At 41.5% G+C, this 19027-nt stretch overlaps 1 protein-coding gene across 7 annotated transcripts; it reads right to left on the bottom strand.

The window, feature by feature from the left end:
* Window positions 1-1209: 1209 nt before the first annotated feature.
* LOC120053940 (tropomyosin alpha-1 chain-like) lies at window positions 1210-18612 on the bottom strand. 7 transcript variants are annotated; one of them, XM_039001265.1, is made up of 10 exons: window positions 18391-18612; window positions 17765-17890; window positions 17488-17613; window positions 13433-13566; window positions 12768-12885; window positions 12424-12494; window positions 11540-11615; window positions 11074-11136; window positions 10835-10904; window positions 1210-2796 (listed from the first exon to the last, which is right to left on the bottom strand). In XM_039001265.1, exons 1-10 carry the CDS (start codon window positions 18502-18504, stop codon window positions 2714-2716), a joined length of 981 nt encoding a protein of 326 aa, XP_038857193.1. In that variant the 5' UTR covers window positions 18505-18612; the 3' UTR covers window positions 1210-2713. The 7 variants fall into 7 exon arrangements, with proteins under 7 accessions (XP_038857193.1, XP_038857187.1, XP_038857188.1 ...); XM_039001259.1 differs by lacking the exon at window positions 17488-17613; XM_039001260.1 differs by lacking the exon at window positions 17765-17890.
* Window positions 18613-19027: the final 415 nt, after the last annotated feature.

The following is a 19027-nucleotide window of genomic DNA, read 5'->3' as shown; positions in this document are numbered from 1 at the left end:
AGCCTGCCACAACCATACTGCAATAGCACACCTCACAGAACTGTTCACATCAAATTACCATAAACCACAAGAAATTACCAGCATGACAACTACTGTTGGTTCTATCTGAAAAGGCATGCAAAATGTAGTGTCCATAAAAAAGGGACTAGAAAGACTGATAACCCACTGATCTCAGTCGGAGCTTGTTTTTTTCCGAGTTCCCAGTTGTCTTGAGCGCACTGAAGTCGGATGTCGGAGATTCCGAGTTCCCAGTCTTGAACGCCGCATTACAACACCTGGATAGGTATTTTACATATCAGCTAACTACCACGTTTGCAATCTGTCAGTCGATGACACAGTTGACGTGGTACGTAACCATTGGTTGATGCATACAACGTCTGAGCAGGGGAATACGACCCTTACATTTAGTTTATTACCCAGTCCCCTAGGGTGACAAAGTACTTTCTCAGAGGTCAAAAGCCAGCACATGCCTCCTGTCAGCACCTAGAGAACATTAGCATTCTGTTCTGAATTAGCTTGTTTACACTTTCAGTCCATGGCGTCAGGACTGAAGTCAAAACACAGATAAGCTTTTAAATTTGACTTCCAAATTAATCTTCACCTTGCAGTCTCACCTGGGATACAACTAGTTCAGTTATAATCCACTGGCCGGTGTCACAGCATGTGGCCTGGAATTAACACATTACAAATGCATGACATTTAAATTAAAATGAGCTATAAAACACCAAGCTTTATTACCACAAATATATGATCAATTACATGTGTAAATAGACTATTATTGTATGACTAACATTACTATTTTTGCTGCATTGCCCCGCAGTCCAGTGTTCAGAGCTGCAGTGATCCATAAGCATGCACTCGTGACAAGTTCTTTCTCTCTTAGGAAGTCAAACTAAGGCCTAGACCAGAATGAGCACAGAGTAAATGTAATAAGGCCGGCAGATGAACAGATTACCATTTGTTCTGGAAACACTCATTGAGCTGAGGGTTAAACAAGGTTGATAATGCAGCAGTGTTTAAGGGGACCACTTTATTCCCCTCATCTTCTCAATTCAACATGAAAGCTGAAAATATTTACTTCTGGAATTAGTTACAACTATGTAACCCATTAAAAAAACATTTATACATCCTACAATATGATCAATGGAAACTTACCAGAATGTTAAGATACTGTACAATACAGTATATAATAAAATACACAAATACATCTTAAACTGTGAGGTTTTATTTATATTCATTTCAGATATGATATACATTTAAAACATCTACATTTAATAAAACAATAGTTATGTGAGGCACAATCACATATGATTGAGTCATATTTCTAGACAAGAAACATAAAAAAAAAAAAAAAAAAACGAGAACAGGGAACAGGAATGCATTTTGCAAGATAATGTTGCCATGCATTTTGTAATGAGTTTAAGGCTCAAAAGAAAAATAAATATACTTTGGGAGTGTAAGTAGATCCCTTTCTAGCCAGGGCTTAATATTGGCAGCAAACAATCAAAATAATGTTAGTATATAAACTAAATTAATTTATCAAATGCAGATAAAAGGGTTGTTCCACGAAATGAGTGCCTTTTGCGTACCTTCAATATTTGAAGTAGAAATAGTGCACCAATATTGCGTTTTAAAAGCCTGTTGTATTCAATAATGTCCCCTACAATATAGACTACAAGGAGAATTCAGATTCACAAATAAAGACTAGCCCTAAGTGCCAAAATCCAGCATTTTGACAAGTCCCTCTGTGTACCCTCTGACTGAGGAAGATTTTAACCCACCTAACCCCAAAATGTCTTCAAGTTTTCACCATCATTAGTTTTAAAGGAAGAACAAATAAAACTGTCCCTCATTTTAAGATCAACCCTGTTACCTGAACTGAACTCTTTAATATGGTGAAACTAGTCCTTAAAAAAATATATTTAAAAAATCCAAAGAAACATTGGAACATCTAATAGTCAAATCAGTGTATAAGCAGGTGAGCTGGTTCTACTCTTTTGGCCATTTCATGGGGGTTTTGTTGTGGAAAAGAGAGTGGGTTGAGCAGAACACGTCAACCCTGTTAACTATAGACAGGCTAACTATTTCATTTTATTTGTGAAGCTTGCATTCAATTGCCGCTCCCTGTTGCACACAGCAACCTTCCATTCCCTGTCACATGGGAATTTATGGAATATTTATGATGAAGTTGTCAACTCTGTTATGGTCAACCTTGTTACTTTATATGGCACTTAGTTATTTAAAATGTATTTTTTTTTACCTTAAGATGAGAACTTGTTTTTCATTAAGTTGAACATATGTTCTTTATGACAGAAAGTAAAAATTGGGTGAAACTATGTTTTTTTCCCACCAAGTTACACATCTCAAAAGGCACAGAATTAGTGGAATGACCCAAAAACAACCTTTGTAGCAAATGATGCGTCATTTCACCTGATAACTCGTCAAAAGCGAACTAATGTCAATGATTAAAATGCTGACATTATAAATCAGCTGGCAAAAACAAAAAGTGTTTCTCATTTTAGGCTTCATTAAGGAAATGTTGTACCTTTCCCTTAGTTCTGCTCCCTCGTTGAGCTCCACTGAAAGCAGGACGGTGCAAAAGGAAAAGCATCTGGTTATGTGTTCCTTACCATGGGCATGGAATGAAATGAGGGCTCATGGCAAGCAAGGTGCAAATACAAAAAGCCCAAACCATAGTGGGTAAACCAGGCTTTCACATGTTATTTAGTTCCATTAGAGTCTGGTCCAGCATCTGGTGCATATCAAGGTTCTCCTCTTTAGCATGTGCCAGTTTCTCTGTTAGACACCAAATAAAACAAAATATTAAAATCCAAGCTACCATCACACAACATGGAAAATAAGTCTATCGTACGGTTAGGTCTACATAATTAGCTAACAAAAGCATCACACTTTCAGTTTTAGAGAAAAACAAAATGCTGTGACTATGCTATGGCGGTAACCATGCAGGAAATACACACATTTTTACAGCATAGCCTTCCCCATGCTTAAAACAGGGACAATTAACAATACTGTATATACTTCCTGGTTGTATGTCAGAGTATACAGTAAATATACAGATTAGAGATAATTCCAGATTTATATATTTATACAGTACCTGTCAAAAGTTTGGACACCTAATTGGAGGGTTTTTCTTTTTACTATTTTCTACATTGTAGAATAATGAAGACATTAAAACTATTAAATAACACATAGAATCATGTATTTACCAAAAAAAGTGTAAAGAAATATCTAAATATATGTTATATTTGAGATTCTTCAAAGTAGCCACCCTTTGCCTTGACAGCTTTGCACACTCTTGGCATTCTGTCAACCAGTTTCATGAGGTTGTCACCTGGAATGCATGTCAATTATCATGCATGCCTTGTTAAAAGTTAATTTGTGGAACTACTTTCCTTAATGCATTTGAGCCAAACAGTTGTGTTGTGACAAGGTAGGGGTGGTATACAGAAGATGGTCTTTTACCAAATAGGGCTAAGTCCATATTATGGCAAGACCCGCTCAAATAATCAAAAAGAAACAGTCCATCATTACTTTAAGACCTGAAGGTCAGTCAATTCTGAAAATTAAGAACTTTTAAAAGTTCTTCCAAGTGCAGTTGCAAAAACCAACAAGTGTTATGATGAAATTGGCTCTCATGAGGACTGCCACAGGAAAGGAAGACCCAGAGTTACCTCTACTGCAGAGGATTAGTTCATTAGAGTTACCAGCCTCAGATTGCAGCCCAAATAAATGCTTCAGAGTTCATCTCAACATCAACTGTTCAGAGGAGACTGTGTGAAATCAGGCCTTCATGGTCAAATTGCTGCAAAGAAACCACTACTAAAAGGACACCAATAAGAAGAGACTTGCTTGGGCCAAGAAACACGAGCAATGGACATTAGACTGGTGGAAATCTGTCCTTCAAATTGGACATTTTTGGTTCCAACCACCGTGTCTTTGTAAGACGCAGAGTAGGTGAACGGAGGATCTCCGCATGTGTGGCTCCCACCATGAAGCATGGAGGAGGAGGGGTTATGGTGTGGGTGTGCTTTGCTGGTGAAACTGATTTATTTAGAATTCAAGGCACACAACCATCATGGCTACCATAGCATTTTGCAGCGATATGCCATCCCATCTGGTTTGCACTTAGTGGAACTATCATTTGTTTTTCAACAGGACAATGACCCAACACACCTCCAGGCTGTGTAACTGCTATTTGACCAAGAAGGAGAGTGATGGAGTGCTGCATCAGATGACCTGTCCTCCACAATCACCACAGATGGTTTGGGATGAGTTGGACCGCAGAGTGAAGGAAAAGCAGCCAACAAGTGCTCAGCATATGTGGGAACTCCTTCAAGACTGTTTTAAAAGCATTCCTCATGAAGCTGGTTTAGAGAATGCAAAGAGTGTGCAAAGCTGTCAAGGTAAAGGGTGGCTACTTTGAAGAATATAAAATATATTTTTTTGGTTACTACATGATTCCATATGTGTTATTTCATAGTTGATGTCTTCACTATTATTCTACAATGTAGAAAATACAAAAAACCCTTGAATCAGTAGGTGCCAAACTTTTGACTGGTACTGGTACTAGCTTGTTACTCCAGCAGTAACACTTATCTCCAGAATTATTAGCATCACACACACACACAATTGCAATACTGTACATAAGCTCATTACTTAAATAGATGAAACATTCACACTGTGTTTAGTCCTCATTCAAGGCCACTCTTAGTTCGTTAGAGAGAAGGCGGTTTTTCTCAAGTTGCTGGTAGAGGTGATCTTGGCAGTCGGAAAGCAGGTAGGAAAGAGAAAGAAGAGAGGAAATCAGTGCAGTACCAGACTAGAGAGCTCAAGAGAAAGCTTCATGTGGGATCACTTCACACCTGATTATACATTACCTTGTTTTAAAATTATATAGTATAGAAGGTCTACTCTCCACAGAGCAGTGGAGCAGTAACAGCAGAAGCGATGAGTAGAATACCTCTGAACTTTGTGAACGGAGATTTTAACATTTCTCTGGGGTGGATAATTGAGCAAACAAGTAATACATAGCCAGACACTTGTCTAGTGGGCTCTACTCACTGCCTAAATATACCTTCCAGAAACAGAAGGCATGTACGGATCCTGCTTAAAGTCTTATAGGTGCATCTTAGGCAGTATAAAAGTTGAAATTCCAGCCTTGTATGGAGGACCACTACCTGATGTCATAGATGCCCAGGATTTCCCACATGAAAATATATTAATTTATTTTCAACAATAAAAGGATATTGCAAATTACAGACGTCATGTCATCAACATTGCAATGGTCAATCATACTTGCCATCCTTTTTTCAACTCACTTATTTCAAACACTCAGAGGCAGACAATCTTAGACACTGTCCTTCTCTTTACTCCTACTTTCCTCTACCTGTTCAATAGCAACCCAACATGTGCCACCTGTCTATCAAACCATTACATTAACTATATTGTACTAAGCCAAATTACACTCACCTAAGCAGCTACATTTCTTTTAACAATATGTGTAATGCCATGATGCGCCTAAAAACCTAGACCTTCAATAAGTCTGTAAGAACCATTATTCCCTTAGGGCTAGACCCAATAAATGAGGGAAAGTTGAATAAGAGCTACAAGTGTGCAGTAGGCCTACTTGAAAGACATGTTCAGTACAGTGCACAAAATGCATCTTGCCCCTCAAAATGAATGAACCTTTTAATGTCCATTGCTGTTGATTTGACAATCAAATCATTAGATGTACTGTCAACTGAAAGTGTAAGAATGTTAGCACCCTAACATTTGTTTAATTCTGTCATACTATCGAGGTCTGTGCCCAAACAATTCAAGCTTCTACTTTTAAAAATCTACCTTTCCAGAAACAAGTCTCTCACCGTTGCCGCTTGTTATAGATCCCCCTCAGCCCCTAGCTGTGCCCTGGACACCATATGTGAATTGATTGCCCCCCCCATCTATCTTCAGAGTTGGTACTGTTAGGTGACCTAAACTGGGATATGCTTAACACCCCGGCCATCCTACAATCTAAGCTAGATGCCCTCAATCTCACACAAATGATCAAGGAACCTACCAGGTACAACCCTAAAACCATAACCATGGGCACCCTCTTAGATATCATCCTGACCAACTTGTCCTCTAAATACACCTCTGCTGTCTTCAACCAGGATCTCAGCGATCACTGCCTCATTTCCTGCATCCGTTATGGGTCCGCGGTCAAACGACCACCCCTCATCACTGTCAAACACTCCCTAAAACACTTCAGCGAGCAGGCCTTTCTAATCGACCTGGCCCGGGTATCCTGGAAGGATATTGACCTCATCCCGACAGTAGAGGATGCCTGGTTACTCTTCAAAAGTGCTATCCTCTCCATCTTAAATAAGCATGCCCCATTCAAAAAATGTAGAACTAAGAACAGATATAGCCCTTGGTTCACCCCAGACTTGACTGCCCTTGACCAGCACAAAAACATCCTGTGGCGTTCTGCATTAGCATCGAATAGCCCCCGCGATATGCAACTTTTCAGGGAAGTCAGGAACCAATATACTCAGTCAGTTAGGAAAGACAAAGCTAGCTTTTTCAAACAGAAATTTGCTTCCTGTAGCACTAATTCTGAAAAGTTTTGGTACACTAAAGTCCATGGAGAAAAAGAGCACCTCCTCCCAGCTGCCCACTGCACTGGGGATAGGAAACACTTACCACCAATAAATCTACGATAATATATCATTTCAATAAGCATTTTTCCACGGCTGGCCATGCTTTCCACCTGGCTACCCCTACCCCAGCCAACATCTCAGCACCCCCTGCAGCAACTTGCCCAACCCCCCCCCTGCTTCTCCTTCACCCAAATCCAGACAGCTGATGTTCTGAAGGAACTGCAAAATCTGGATCCCTACAAATCAGCTGGGCTAGACAATCTGAAGCCTCTTTCTAAAATTATCCTCCGAAATTGTTCCAACCCTATTACTAGCCTGTTCAACCTCTCGTATCGTCTAAGATCCCCAAAGATTGGAAAGCTGCCGCAGTCATCCCCCACTTCAAAAGGGGGAGACACTCTAGACCCAAACTGTTATAGACCTATATCAATCCTGCCCTGCCTTTCTAGTCTTCGAAGTCTTCAAAAGCCAAGTTAATAAACAGATCACCGATATCTCACCATAACTTCTCCACTATGCAATCTGGTTTCCGAGTTGGTCGTGGGTGCACCTCAGCCACGCTCAAGGTCCTAAGCGATATCATAACCGCCATCGATAAAAGACAGTACTATGCAGCCGTCTTCATCGACCTGGCCAAGGCTTTCGACTGTCAATCACCGCATTCTTATCGGCAGACTCAATAGCCTTGGCTTCTCAAATGACTGCCTCGCCTGGTTCACCAACTACTTCTCAGAGTTCAGTGTGTCAAATCGGAGGGCCTGTTGTCCAGACCTCTGGCAGTCTTTATGGGGGTGCCACAGGGTTCAATTCTCGGGCCGACTCTTTTCTCTGTATGTATGTATGTATGCATGCATGTATATAAAAATGATGTCGCTCTGGCTGCTGGTGATTCTCTGATCCACCTCTACGCAGACGACACCATTCTGTATACATCTGGCCCTTCTTTGGACACTGTGCTAACAAACCTCCAAACGAGCTTCAACGCCATACAACACTCCTTCCGTGGCCTCCAACTTCTTTTAAATGCTAGTAAAACTAAGTGCATGCTCTTCAACCGATCGCTACCCGCACCCTCCCGCCCGACTAGCATCACTACTCGGGACGGTTCTGACCTAGAATATGTGGACAACTACAAATACCTAGGTGTCTGGTTAGACTGTAAATTCTCCTTCCAGACTCACATTAAGCATCTCCAATCAAAAATTAAAATCTTCTTCCTATTTTGCAACAATGCATCCTTCACTCATGCCGCCAAACATACCCTCGCTAAACTGACTATCCTACCGATCCTTGACTATGGTGATGTCATTTACAAAATAGCCCCCAACACTCTACTCAGCAAACTGGATGTAGTCTATCACAGTGCCATCTGTTTTAGCACCAAAGCCCCATATACTACCCACCACTGCAACCTGTATGCTCTCGGTGGCTGGCACTCACTACATATCCGTCACCAAACCCACTGGCTCCAGGTCATCTATAAGTCTTTGCTAGGTAAAGCCCCGCCTTATCTCAGCTCACTGGTCACCATAGCAACACCCACCCGTAGCACACGCTCCAGCAGGTATATTGCACTGGTCATCCCCAAAGTCAACAATTCCTTTAGCCACCTTTCCTTCCAGTTCTCTGCTGCCAATGACTGGAATGAATTGCAAAAACCTCAGAAGCTGGAGTCTTATATCTCCCTCTCTAACTTTAAACATCAGCTGTCAGAGCAGCTTACCAATCACTGTACCAGTACACAGCCAATCTGTAAATAGCACACCTGACTACCTCAGCCCCATATTATTACTTACCCTCTTGCACGCCAGTATCTCTACTTGCACATCATCATCTGCACATCTATCACTCCAGTATTAATGCTAAATTGTAATTTTTCCTCTGTGGCCTATTTATTGCCTACCTCCCTACATTTGCACACACTGTACATAGATTTTTCTATTGTGTTATTGACTGTACGTTTGTTTATGTGCAACTCTGTTGTTTTTGTCGCACTACTTTGCTTTATCTTGCCCAGGTCGCAGTTGTAAATGAGACCTTGTTCTCAACTGGCCTATCTGGTTAAATAAAATAAATGATGGTTTTCTTAGACATAAAAACAAGGAAAACTTGACTAACATCAAGGCATCCTAGTTTTATTAGAGCTCGAGGTAACAGAAACGTCCTTCTATGGAAGCGGTATTTTACGACAAGACAAAGATTCTGTTGGAAGAGTGACACGTTTAGCAACACACCAGCGCTACTGGAGCCACAGCACAGGCTAGAGCCACAATGACCCACTGTGAGGAATACAGACAATGTACAGCAACTACTCAAACACAAAAGGTTGGACCAAACTTCTCTGATCACATGAAGACCTTTCCATGGAGTCATGACAAGCGTCACTTGAATAAACCCCTCAGTCATACAGCTTTGGTTTGACAAAGTCTGCATTTGCTCGGATGCCAAAGGGGCACCAGACAAAAACCCACCTTCCAAAAGCAACCAGATTGTGCAGTTCACCCTCAACTGTGGTTATCACAGAACAAAAAGGAACTTCAAGGGGGCCTTTCTTCCATACAGAAATAGACCTTGTTAGTAGTAGATACAAGTGAGCTACACTTGAAACGGTACAGAAAAGAAACAAAGCACATTGTGTTTCTCAATGTAAGGCCCAGTAGAAGGCTCACATTGAAATACAAAGAGTTGTATTGCATTTCAATAGACACCTCGCATGCATTAAGGGTTGACAAAATATACTGAATATTTTGAAATTAAGATTTTAATTTTGTTGAACAATGTACATTTCAAATACTCACAAAACAAATTAAGAGGACGTAAAAAGTAATACAATATGGTAGTTATCAAAATGAAAGTCCAAATCAGTAAACAAAGAACCTCCATGCTGTATTATGTTCATACAAAACAAGTCTCTAGGCTCACGCACTGTACTGCTAAAATGGTTACAGTGACTATCATGGCGAGAATGTCCTCACAACCACACGCAAGTTCGTGTGAGAGGAAACCACTGACTGAGCTTAAACACTTAACACATAATTGGCCCGTACTTACAGACACAATATACAACCACCCTTAAGCCCATCCCTTGACTATGACCTTAAGACTACCTTGTGTATAAAAATGATATAGCTGCTTTCTAACAGTAACCACTTTATTTTGTATGAACACAAAACAGCAGATGGATGGAGAACAGAGACAGAACAGAAGGGTGTGATGGCTGGACAATGGGGAGGTGAGGTGCAAGGAGGCGACAGAGGCACAAGCAGGCAGCGCAGTTGAAGAATTACATGGAAGTCATGTCATTGAGGGCGTGGTCCAGCTCCTCGCTGATGGCCTTGTGCTTCAGTTTCTGGGCATACAACTCATCTATTGGGACGTGGACCAAGTGCACCAAAAAGGGAGGAGGGGGCAGAAATGGAGGGGTGCGTGGGAAGGAGGGTGAAGGGTGTCCAAGTCATCAGCAAGACCCCAGAGGGAGGGAGAGAGGGAGAGATGGACAGAGTGGAAAAGGAAAAAACGTTACACCAGAAGAGGATAGAACAGCAATCTGAATGAGGCCATGACACATTCTTCAGCATCATCAAGAAATAGTGAACATATTACTGGAGCTGGCCCTTGAACATCTCATGTCAGAGATTCCATTACCATATGGCTGCTTCCTCAGCCCTACTAATTACTATGACAGCCTCATGATACATTCTTTAACCAACAGATGGATGATTTACGGGAATCAGCAGCTGTAGGGCAGCATTTCCCTTCCCGTGACTAATAGCCCATTCTCATTGAGCAGATGCACTGCAACTTCATTGTTGCAGATAAACAGGCAAAAGCAACCCAATCTATGAACAATCTTAAATATAGAGAGTGACGAGGAAGACCTGTCAAATGTCCAACTCCCAACGTAATTTCCACTCAGCTGTAACCCAAAAGTAGTTGACTCAATAAGGGGTACGTGTTGCTCAAAAGACACTGATAATAATGGAAATGAGAGGTAGCAAAGATTAGATTGAGGTGTAGCAAAAAAAGGGAAGAGGATTTCCTCCTCTTGAAGAGATTTGAAAAGTAGACACTCACCGAATGGCCATGAATAAGACCAACTGACACTATAAAATGTAGGCCTACTCCAAACAGACCAAAGTACAGTTTTGAAATGAACTGCAAAAACGTAATACCTTCCAAGTCGTCAATGGTCTTCTCAAGCTTGGCTACTGATCTCTCAGCGAACTCAGCACGTGTCTCAGCCTGTGGTAGACAGACAGGTTCTTAAGAATCAGTAGGTCTTTAAAGTTCACAGTGAGTGATACTGTGATAGGTACTGTAGGCCTAAACTACAGCACTGAAATAGCCTGGCCTCTGGCCAAAGTCTGTAGATAAGGGGGGGGGGGGGGGGGGGGGGGATTGTGAAACTTGCCTCCTTCAGCTTGTCAGTGAGGACCTTCATCTCCTCCTCATACTTGTCCTCCTTATGTGAGTACTGTGGACCAAAAGAGTCATGCATTTACCCACAGATATCCGCTACACCCCCACCAGTCTACAGAGACAGAAACAAAGCCTAAAAACACTCACTTTACATTTTATATAAAACAAAGACTTTACATTAATGACAAATTATTATAATACAGTTCTACCATGATACAATAGGTTTATATTCAATTGACAGAAAAAAATACTGGAAAATCCATTTGCCTTACATCTTCAGAATGTACAAAGTTAGACTAATCTTAGACCAAGGCAATTTGTATGCCAGATACTGTATCCATTGAACAAAGTGTTGCTGTAAATGGTTCTTTAGGTTCCTTCCATCCATTCATTCTCCAGCATGGCTCTGGAGAAGCTGGAATGGACAGCATGCCTGAACACAGCAGCAGACTACCTACCTTCTCAGACTGGGCCTCCAGTGACTTCAGGTTGTTGGTCACAGTTTTCAACTCTTCTTCAAGCTCAGAGCATTTGCTGGTGTTAGAAGGGAGAAGGTGCAGAGGGTCCAGAGAAAAATGTGCCGGAATGGAGGGGGATATTGAGACACCAATGAGAAATGGAAGCAGGAAGGAAAGAGGGAGAGCAGGAAAGGGGAGAAGAAATAAAACAAAATGAATACGAACTAGCGGAACTACAGGAAGGAGACCAAAGTACCTCAACACAGCAGGAACGTGACAATATTAACAGAGGTGGAGAGTAGACTACAAAGAAACTTTTATAAATGCCTTTTAGCATAAAGATTTTGTCAGATTAAGAATACTGGCTAGTAGTGCATGTGAAAGATGTTATTCTTGCACAGTCCCTGCCAGGTTAGAGGTGTAAAAGGTTCTAGTTTTAGGATATCCCGAGCGTACGCCCAAACATAGGAAAATATAGCAAAGCAGAGCAAGGTGCAGAGGAAAGACGCTTCATTCAGCAGAGTGAATGAACGTGACAAGAGAAAGTAGTACAAAAGTCTAGAAAGATAGGTCTAACAGAATACATTGTTAGTCTACAGTACCTTTGCTTCGGAAGCTGTAAGTGATTTTAAGCTTTGTTCCAAAACTCTTAGCTCGTCCTCCGCTCTTCGAATCCGTCTGTTAGTGGATGTGGCGAACGAAACGGCCATTCAAAACATGGAACACATGCAAATTAATAGTACATGCAACAACAAGCGTGAGCAACATGTTGAAAATAAACACTCAACTTTTAGCCAGGCGTGGTGTTAAAGTAGAATGTTAAATAACTCCAGCCATGCATGTTAATGAAGTGCAGCGTTACTGTTAGGGGCATTAGATCTTACCCTTCAGAAAGCTCAGCGCGCTCCTCTGTACGCTCCAGATCACTCTCAATGATGACCAGCTTACGGGCAACCTTTAGGTACAGAACACCAAGGAGTTACACTCTATACACAAAAAGGCTGTGTATATACACACACAATATATCTGTGTACTGTACATATACCCTATATGAATTGGGGTATTTCAAGGTAGAGATGACTAAATCACCATGTTTGCTTTACAAAGTGGACTCAATCATACGTGTGTGTGCCATTATGTTATTGTAGGTTAAAGGAAGGGTGTGGGGAGGCTGGGCTGTAGGGACAGCTGGACAGCAGCCAACAACTGCAGCAGCTGAGAGACTCGCCTCCTCGTATTTGCGGTCAGCCTCCTCAGCGATGTGCTTGGCCTCCTTCAGCTGGATCTCCTGCAGCTCCATCTTCTCCTCATCCTTGGAGGCTCTGTTCTCAATGACCTTCATGCCTCTGAGCAGGGAAGGGAGAGACAGGCAGTAGACATTAGAAAGAGTCCCATCCCAAGGCTCATAGCAGCACTGCGCAGTAACTCAATGACTCAGATCAATAGTTTGAGTACAAGACTAAACGTGGGTGGGCAGTGCACATCCAGACTGGCTGGCTGCTAGTGAATCTTTAATATGCCCTTTCAATGTCAAGGCCTGGCCTGACAGCTTTCTTATGGGACTGATGGGGAAAATACTGCACTGCAGTAGCACTGGGGATGACAGGGCAGGCCTAGCCCACACAGGGTCTGACCTACAGTCTCAATAGAGTTCAGGCACTGGGCTGTGCAGCACAGAGGGGCTGTTTATACACCAAACAAAGGAATGGAAACAGAGCCTCACGTCACGGCCCATTTATTCAGGACCTCAGTCTCGACAAACAGCTTGTATTTGTTGAAATTGGTCAGTGGCACCACCAGTCATGACTTAGGCTAAAGCTGCCCAAATACAGTAAGGAGCAAGGGAAACAGTCTACTCTATAGTATAACTCCCTGTCCTCAATAAGTGCACACCTCTCAGACTCATCAGCCGCCTTCTCAGCCTCCTCCAGCTTGGTCAGGGCAGTTGTCAGACGCTCCTGAGCACGATCCAACTCCTCCTCAACCAGCTGGATACGTCTGTTAAGGGAAGCGACATCGGCCTCAGCCTAGGAGAGAAGAACTTGTCAAAACCTGCATCTTGGGGCAAAATGTATTAAGACAGACAAACATACATATACAGTACTCTCAAGGACACATAAACAAATATCAACATCAAAAACACTGGTGACCTTTCCACTTCAGTGTCTTGTGTGTTTTATAGGTGAGCGGTCTGGGTAATTACTATTTAAGTGTTGCTTTCTGCATCTGTCAGCAGTGGCATCTGTTGGGGAGAGAAGAGGGCCTTCCCAGGAGGATTCCCCTGTGCTGTGCTGCACTCCACACACTGTGTGTAATGAGAACAATGCTCCTGGCTGGCACAGGCTGAATACCTAGCCTCATTATGAGACCCCAGAGGGGACATTTACAAGGAGCTGGCTGCAGTCATTGTGTGCCACAGTGGTTTCCACTGCCAAAGGCCACACACACACACACACAACCACTGAAGGAGTCCCCAGTGGACCAAAACTGAAGATTCGATGAAGTTCAGCTTTCATGTCACAAAATGGCTACTCTATCTTTATTGTTATTTGACTGGTGACATGTTGTGGTGTGACTTACTATCAATTTTTTCCCCTTAATGTTCTAATTAGCTTACCTTCAGTACTATCAAGTTATGTAACCGTCGCACTATTTTTTTTATACAAGACATTTGATACAGAGGAAGTGAAATTCAGCTACAATGCTACAGGTATGCTTTTATATGTGGTAATAAAACTGAACATTTGATAGCAGAAACAATGGCTAGGGACAGCCGCTCCTCTATTCTTTTTTTGTTTCTATAAGCACTAAAAGGCTACTTATTTTAAATCTTAAAAACACTTTTTGTATGGATACCAAAAGGCAACCATATCTGACCTTGGTTTATGAGTATGTGCAGTGGCATTACCCCATCTTTACACCTGATTAACCACCCAGAGGCCTGATCACATACCAAGACTTGTAAGAGTGGTGTGCAGGATCAAAGTCCATCTCATATTGTGAATGGAGAGATAGAAACTAGCCAGTGAAATTAAGATAAATATCAGTTCATCTAGTGGCTTTTCAAACACCACCCCAAAGCCACAAGTGTTTCCTTTAAAAAACTACCAATAACCTAGTCATATAAAGGAGCTTCTGAAGTGACCATGTTGATGAGGGCAATTAACCTTCCAAATGGCAAATGCATTATAGGCTGTATTTCCTGTTTCTATAGGTCAGAGTCTGGCCCCTGTTCTTTAGAACATGTGACAACTCTTTGTCCTTATAACAGAAACCTTGTTTAAAACACAACTGACAGAATTAACAACAGTCTGTTATTGGTGTTCCTCAGCTCTGTTGCAGCATTTATTTTGAAGTTCCTTCCTGCTTAAGTGAAAGAGTTCCAAAAAGAGTTGAGTAAACTTTGTGCTGCAATTATGTCAAAGAGAGTATAATTTACTCAAATGTAATCTTTTGGTAACAATATATACTTAAGTATGTGCAATAAGTAGCCTAGCATAGGAAATGAAAAATATTGGGGGTGACGCAGTACCATGAAACAATGTAGGCCTAACAATGCTGCAAGAACTGCTTGTGGCAACAGTTACATCATGTCCATCAATTAAGATACAAATATTCACGGGGTACAAAATAAGCATGATTACAAAGTATCATTTAAATCCATCAAAAGGCCTGAAGTCCTCTACCGCCACAGCTGAACACTATTTACACTTGAGGAAATCAGCCAATTGGTCTCAAACTCGTAATCTGTCAAGAGTTGGCGTATTGTCAGCAAAGAGCATGACACATTTAGTTTGTTAACTACGAAACACCACAACCGGATGTCGGAGAAATTCCGCTATGTCAGTGTGCTGCGTGCATCACCATGCATTTTTACAGCCTGTGCAACTCCCTCGGACATTAAACATTGCAAAGTGAATATAGCATTGTTGCACTTGATACATATTTTGAAGCAATTTTACAACTTTGCAGTTATTTTATAGACATGCTTACTGATTCTCTGGCTTTCCTCTCCAAACCCAATTCTCTCTGTAGTCTTTCAGTTCTTTCTTCGGCACCGTCAGCCTGCTGTTGCAAGGTTTTTATTTTCCGTTTAACCGCTTCCAATGATGTTATACCTGCCATTATGTCAACTTGCTAAGAAAACTACGTTTTTAAGACTTTCCTTGGAATGGACATGGAGCACAACGACGCCCTGGAATGTACGAGGATGGCTGCCCGCGATACTCGAGTCGTCTGTGAAGACGTACAGAGCAATAACTGAACATTACACCGGAAGTAACCATATTTTCATAGCCAAGTCCAAGGCTACATCAAACGAAAATATATTGAAACGTATACAAACAAATATTGATGTCGTTTTCGTAATATAATAATGGGTAAACAACATTTGGTCATAATAAAAAGTGTATATGTGGTAGACATACAGTAATGATAAGGGCACGCCTTGTTATTATAAGCGTTCCTCAGGTAGGCTACCGTGCACTGGCATATAGCACCATCTGCTGGTATTACCTATAAAGTACACATGGGACTGAAAAGATTTTCAGACTGTAGTTCCTAAATAGCCCCAAGAGGAGGCCCTCTATATGCATTTGTAGAATCTTACTCAACGAGTTCAACAAGTGGTTTCTTTCCTGATCTATTTTCCTTCATTTGCAGTGATATGAAAACATAAGATAGATGAAGCACAATGGCGAATGCCTTCCATGAATTGACTTTCACCAGTTTAACTATATTATATTGGGGCGGCAGGTAGCCTAGTGGTTAGAGCGTTGGACTTGATCGAATCTGTCGTTCTGCCCCTGAACAAGGCAGTTCCTAGGCCGTCATTGAAAATAAGAATTATATCAACGCAGATAAAGGAAAGGAGATGAGCATAGGAAGTTCCTTCAGTCTATTGAGATGTAGGCTACCCTATGGACACTTTCAATAAATGAAAATCAGTTGTCAACTGAATGTCACATTTCATTTGATAACCTCTTCATTTGTTGATTATTGCTGGGGGTTTTTTGTTCATCTTTACTTAGGCTCGGATTATCATGCCATACAACTCCAGCCTATGTATTTTCAAATTTTCTTCTGCTCCTGGATGCAGCTCCTTGTGTCACGGATGAATCTACATGCACACATATTCGGCATAGTTTCCCATTTTATGTAGTATTTCCCTAATTAAAAATGTCCCTGCATGAAGCCAATTTAGACTCTCGGTAGCCTATGGGTTTAACTAAACTGACCTCAAAACATCAATTATAGGAACAAAAAATGACATGTTCAGAGGAAAATCGAATTTACTGTAGTCTGTTGCAAGAACAGCCCAAAGAAGTCATCTTAGTCTAACTTGACCATTGACCATATAAAGCAGTGCGCTATATTTATCCCTGCGCTGCGCTCGCTCTCTGCTTGGAAACGGCACTTTTAACAACTTCAGTTTCCACTCATAAATGTCCCCTCTTAAGGAGCTGTAGAGAAGAACTTGATTTACTGTCTTACATTGATGTATTATATAGCTTGGGGGTATCATATGTAGGCCATCTCAAATGTGGAGACATTCAAACAAGAAAACTGAAACACTTTGGTTTTTAAGGTTGATATAACTTAGGTGACTTGTGATCTTTGACAACAGACAAACAAACATAAACATCAACAAAATATATAAAATGACAGTTCAACAATATTTGGCACGATATCATGATCGTTTATGTGATTTAAATATTATGCATATAGCATAATAGGTTACTTTCCAGTTGGCCCATAGACATATAGGGCTGGACAGGTGCGCTACCTACATTTGGTAATCTGAGAATGGACTTTAAACCAAATGATGAGACAGAATAAAGGCCTCTCACGTTACACTGTCATTTTACATGTTTTACAATTTGATCTGTGAGACAGAAAAGACGGGGGAAGCAGTGTCCAGGAATTGTGATTTTGTGCCCTTTACTTACATCAGTGGCTTTCTTCTCAGCCAGCTCAAGTTTCTCCTGGGCATCCTTAAGAGACTCAGAGTACTTGTCCAACTCATCCTCTGTCCCCTTCAGCTTCTTCTGCAGAGCTACCACATCATCCTCGAGCTGAGGTGTGTTTTAGTGCGGATAGTTTCACAGGGGTGATCAGCGTGAAACAGAGGGCGTGAGCGCACACAAGGCACAAGAGCGCAGACAGACAGCGAAAGGGAGAGAGAATAGAGAAGTTAGGGGAAATCATGCGAGCCACACAAAATACCTTGGTGGCCACCTCCTCGGCGCTCAGCAATTTTTCCTCGGCGGCTTGGAATTCATCAAGCACTTTATCTCTCTCATCTTCGGTGATCCGCAATTTCTTTTCCAACTCACTTATTTCATCCTCTAACTACACATGCACAAAGGACAACATTTTATTTAGTTGAATAGAGCATCTGAAACAAGTGATAATCATATTGCAATTATTCTGAAAGTATAGGCTACATGTTTCTCAATAGCCTATCCATATTCCCCACAACAGCAATATTCACCATTACACTAATGTTTCTATTATTCCCATTTATAATTTCCCTACAGTTATTTTTTATTCACAATTCTGTTATAGATAAGGCTACAGTAATACAACTCCATCCACCCATCAATAAGTGAAATAGACATACTTTCCCACAAAATTATTCCAATAATTCATACCCACGTCACGAATTAGCCTACCAGTTGTGAAAAGTTATTCGTATATATAACTTTAATACTCCTTATTTTGAATGATCCGTAAAAGTGATACATCCACATTGTAGAGGTGGTCCATATTAAGAGACAGCGGCGCACAGAGCCACGGGTATTCGGGTGCTTTTTCTAGGATAATTTCGATTTTCCAAATAAAATGCCGACCTGTTTGCTCTTGTCCTCTGCTGCCTTCTTGTCTCCCTCGGCTCCCTCAGCTCTGTCCAAAGCATTCTCCTTGTCGAGCTTAAGCATCTGCATCTTCTTCTTGATGGCATCCATGGCTGCTTATTTTTTTGCTTGGCTCCACCAAATGTTTCAAAAGAGAGCCGAGGAAGGAGACTGAGCGTCTGTGCCTTACTGAATCTTGGTGGGAGTGCAAGCTCTTTCTGACTGTGCCCTGTCAAATAAGTACTTTCAAGGGGGGGAGGGAGGGGGGGACTGAATTCCTTTGGACATCCAATACTTGTTTGGAGACGGCATCTCGGGGGTGCCTTCCCCTTGCCGTATCTTTTTTTTATGGATCTGCTCCGGTGATTCGCTGTTCTCAGACATTTGACCATTGATATGACTATATAAGGATTGGATGGGGAGGAAAGAGCAGCCCCCTCAAAACGTAGGTTCAGATTTCTAAAGTGCTGCTGTTTGGGAAGGACACTATCCCGAGAAGATGAAGAGGAACTGTGAGAAAAATGTGCATTTACCCTTATGGAGTTGACACATTATTATACAATTGCTTAGAAACAGCATGTTAGCTGTGGACCATACAGTACAGTATGTAAAATGTATTGAGATTTGTCCATTC

This window comes from Salvelinus namaycush, chromosome 9 (assembly GCF_016432855.1).
Source record: "Salvelinus namaycush isolate Seneca chromosome 9, SaNama_1.0, whole genome shotgun sequence".
NCBI lineage: Eukaryota > Metazoa > Chordata > Actinopteri > Salmoniformes > Salmonidae > Salvelinus > Salvelinus namaycush.
Note: the sequence above shows the minus strand (reverse complement) of the source record. Positions and strands in the feature narration are given on the sequence as shown.

Bases quoted from the DNA above. Each gene is read 5' to 3' on its own strand.
- LOC120053940 (XM_039001265.1), bottom strand. From the start codon at position 18,504: ATGGATGCCATCAAGAAGAAGATGCAGATGCTTAAGCTCGACAAGGAG. The intron at 17,614-17,764 runs GTATTTTGTGTG...AACACACCTCAG, and splicing joins CCGAGGAGGTGGCCACCAAG to CTCGAGGATGATGTGGTAGC. The intron at 10,905-11,073 runs GCAAGTTTCACA...TGTCTACCACAG, and splicing joins TCACTGACAAGCTGAAGGAG to GCTGAGACACGTGCTGAGTT.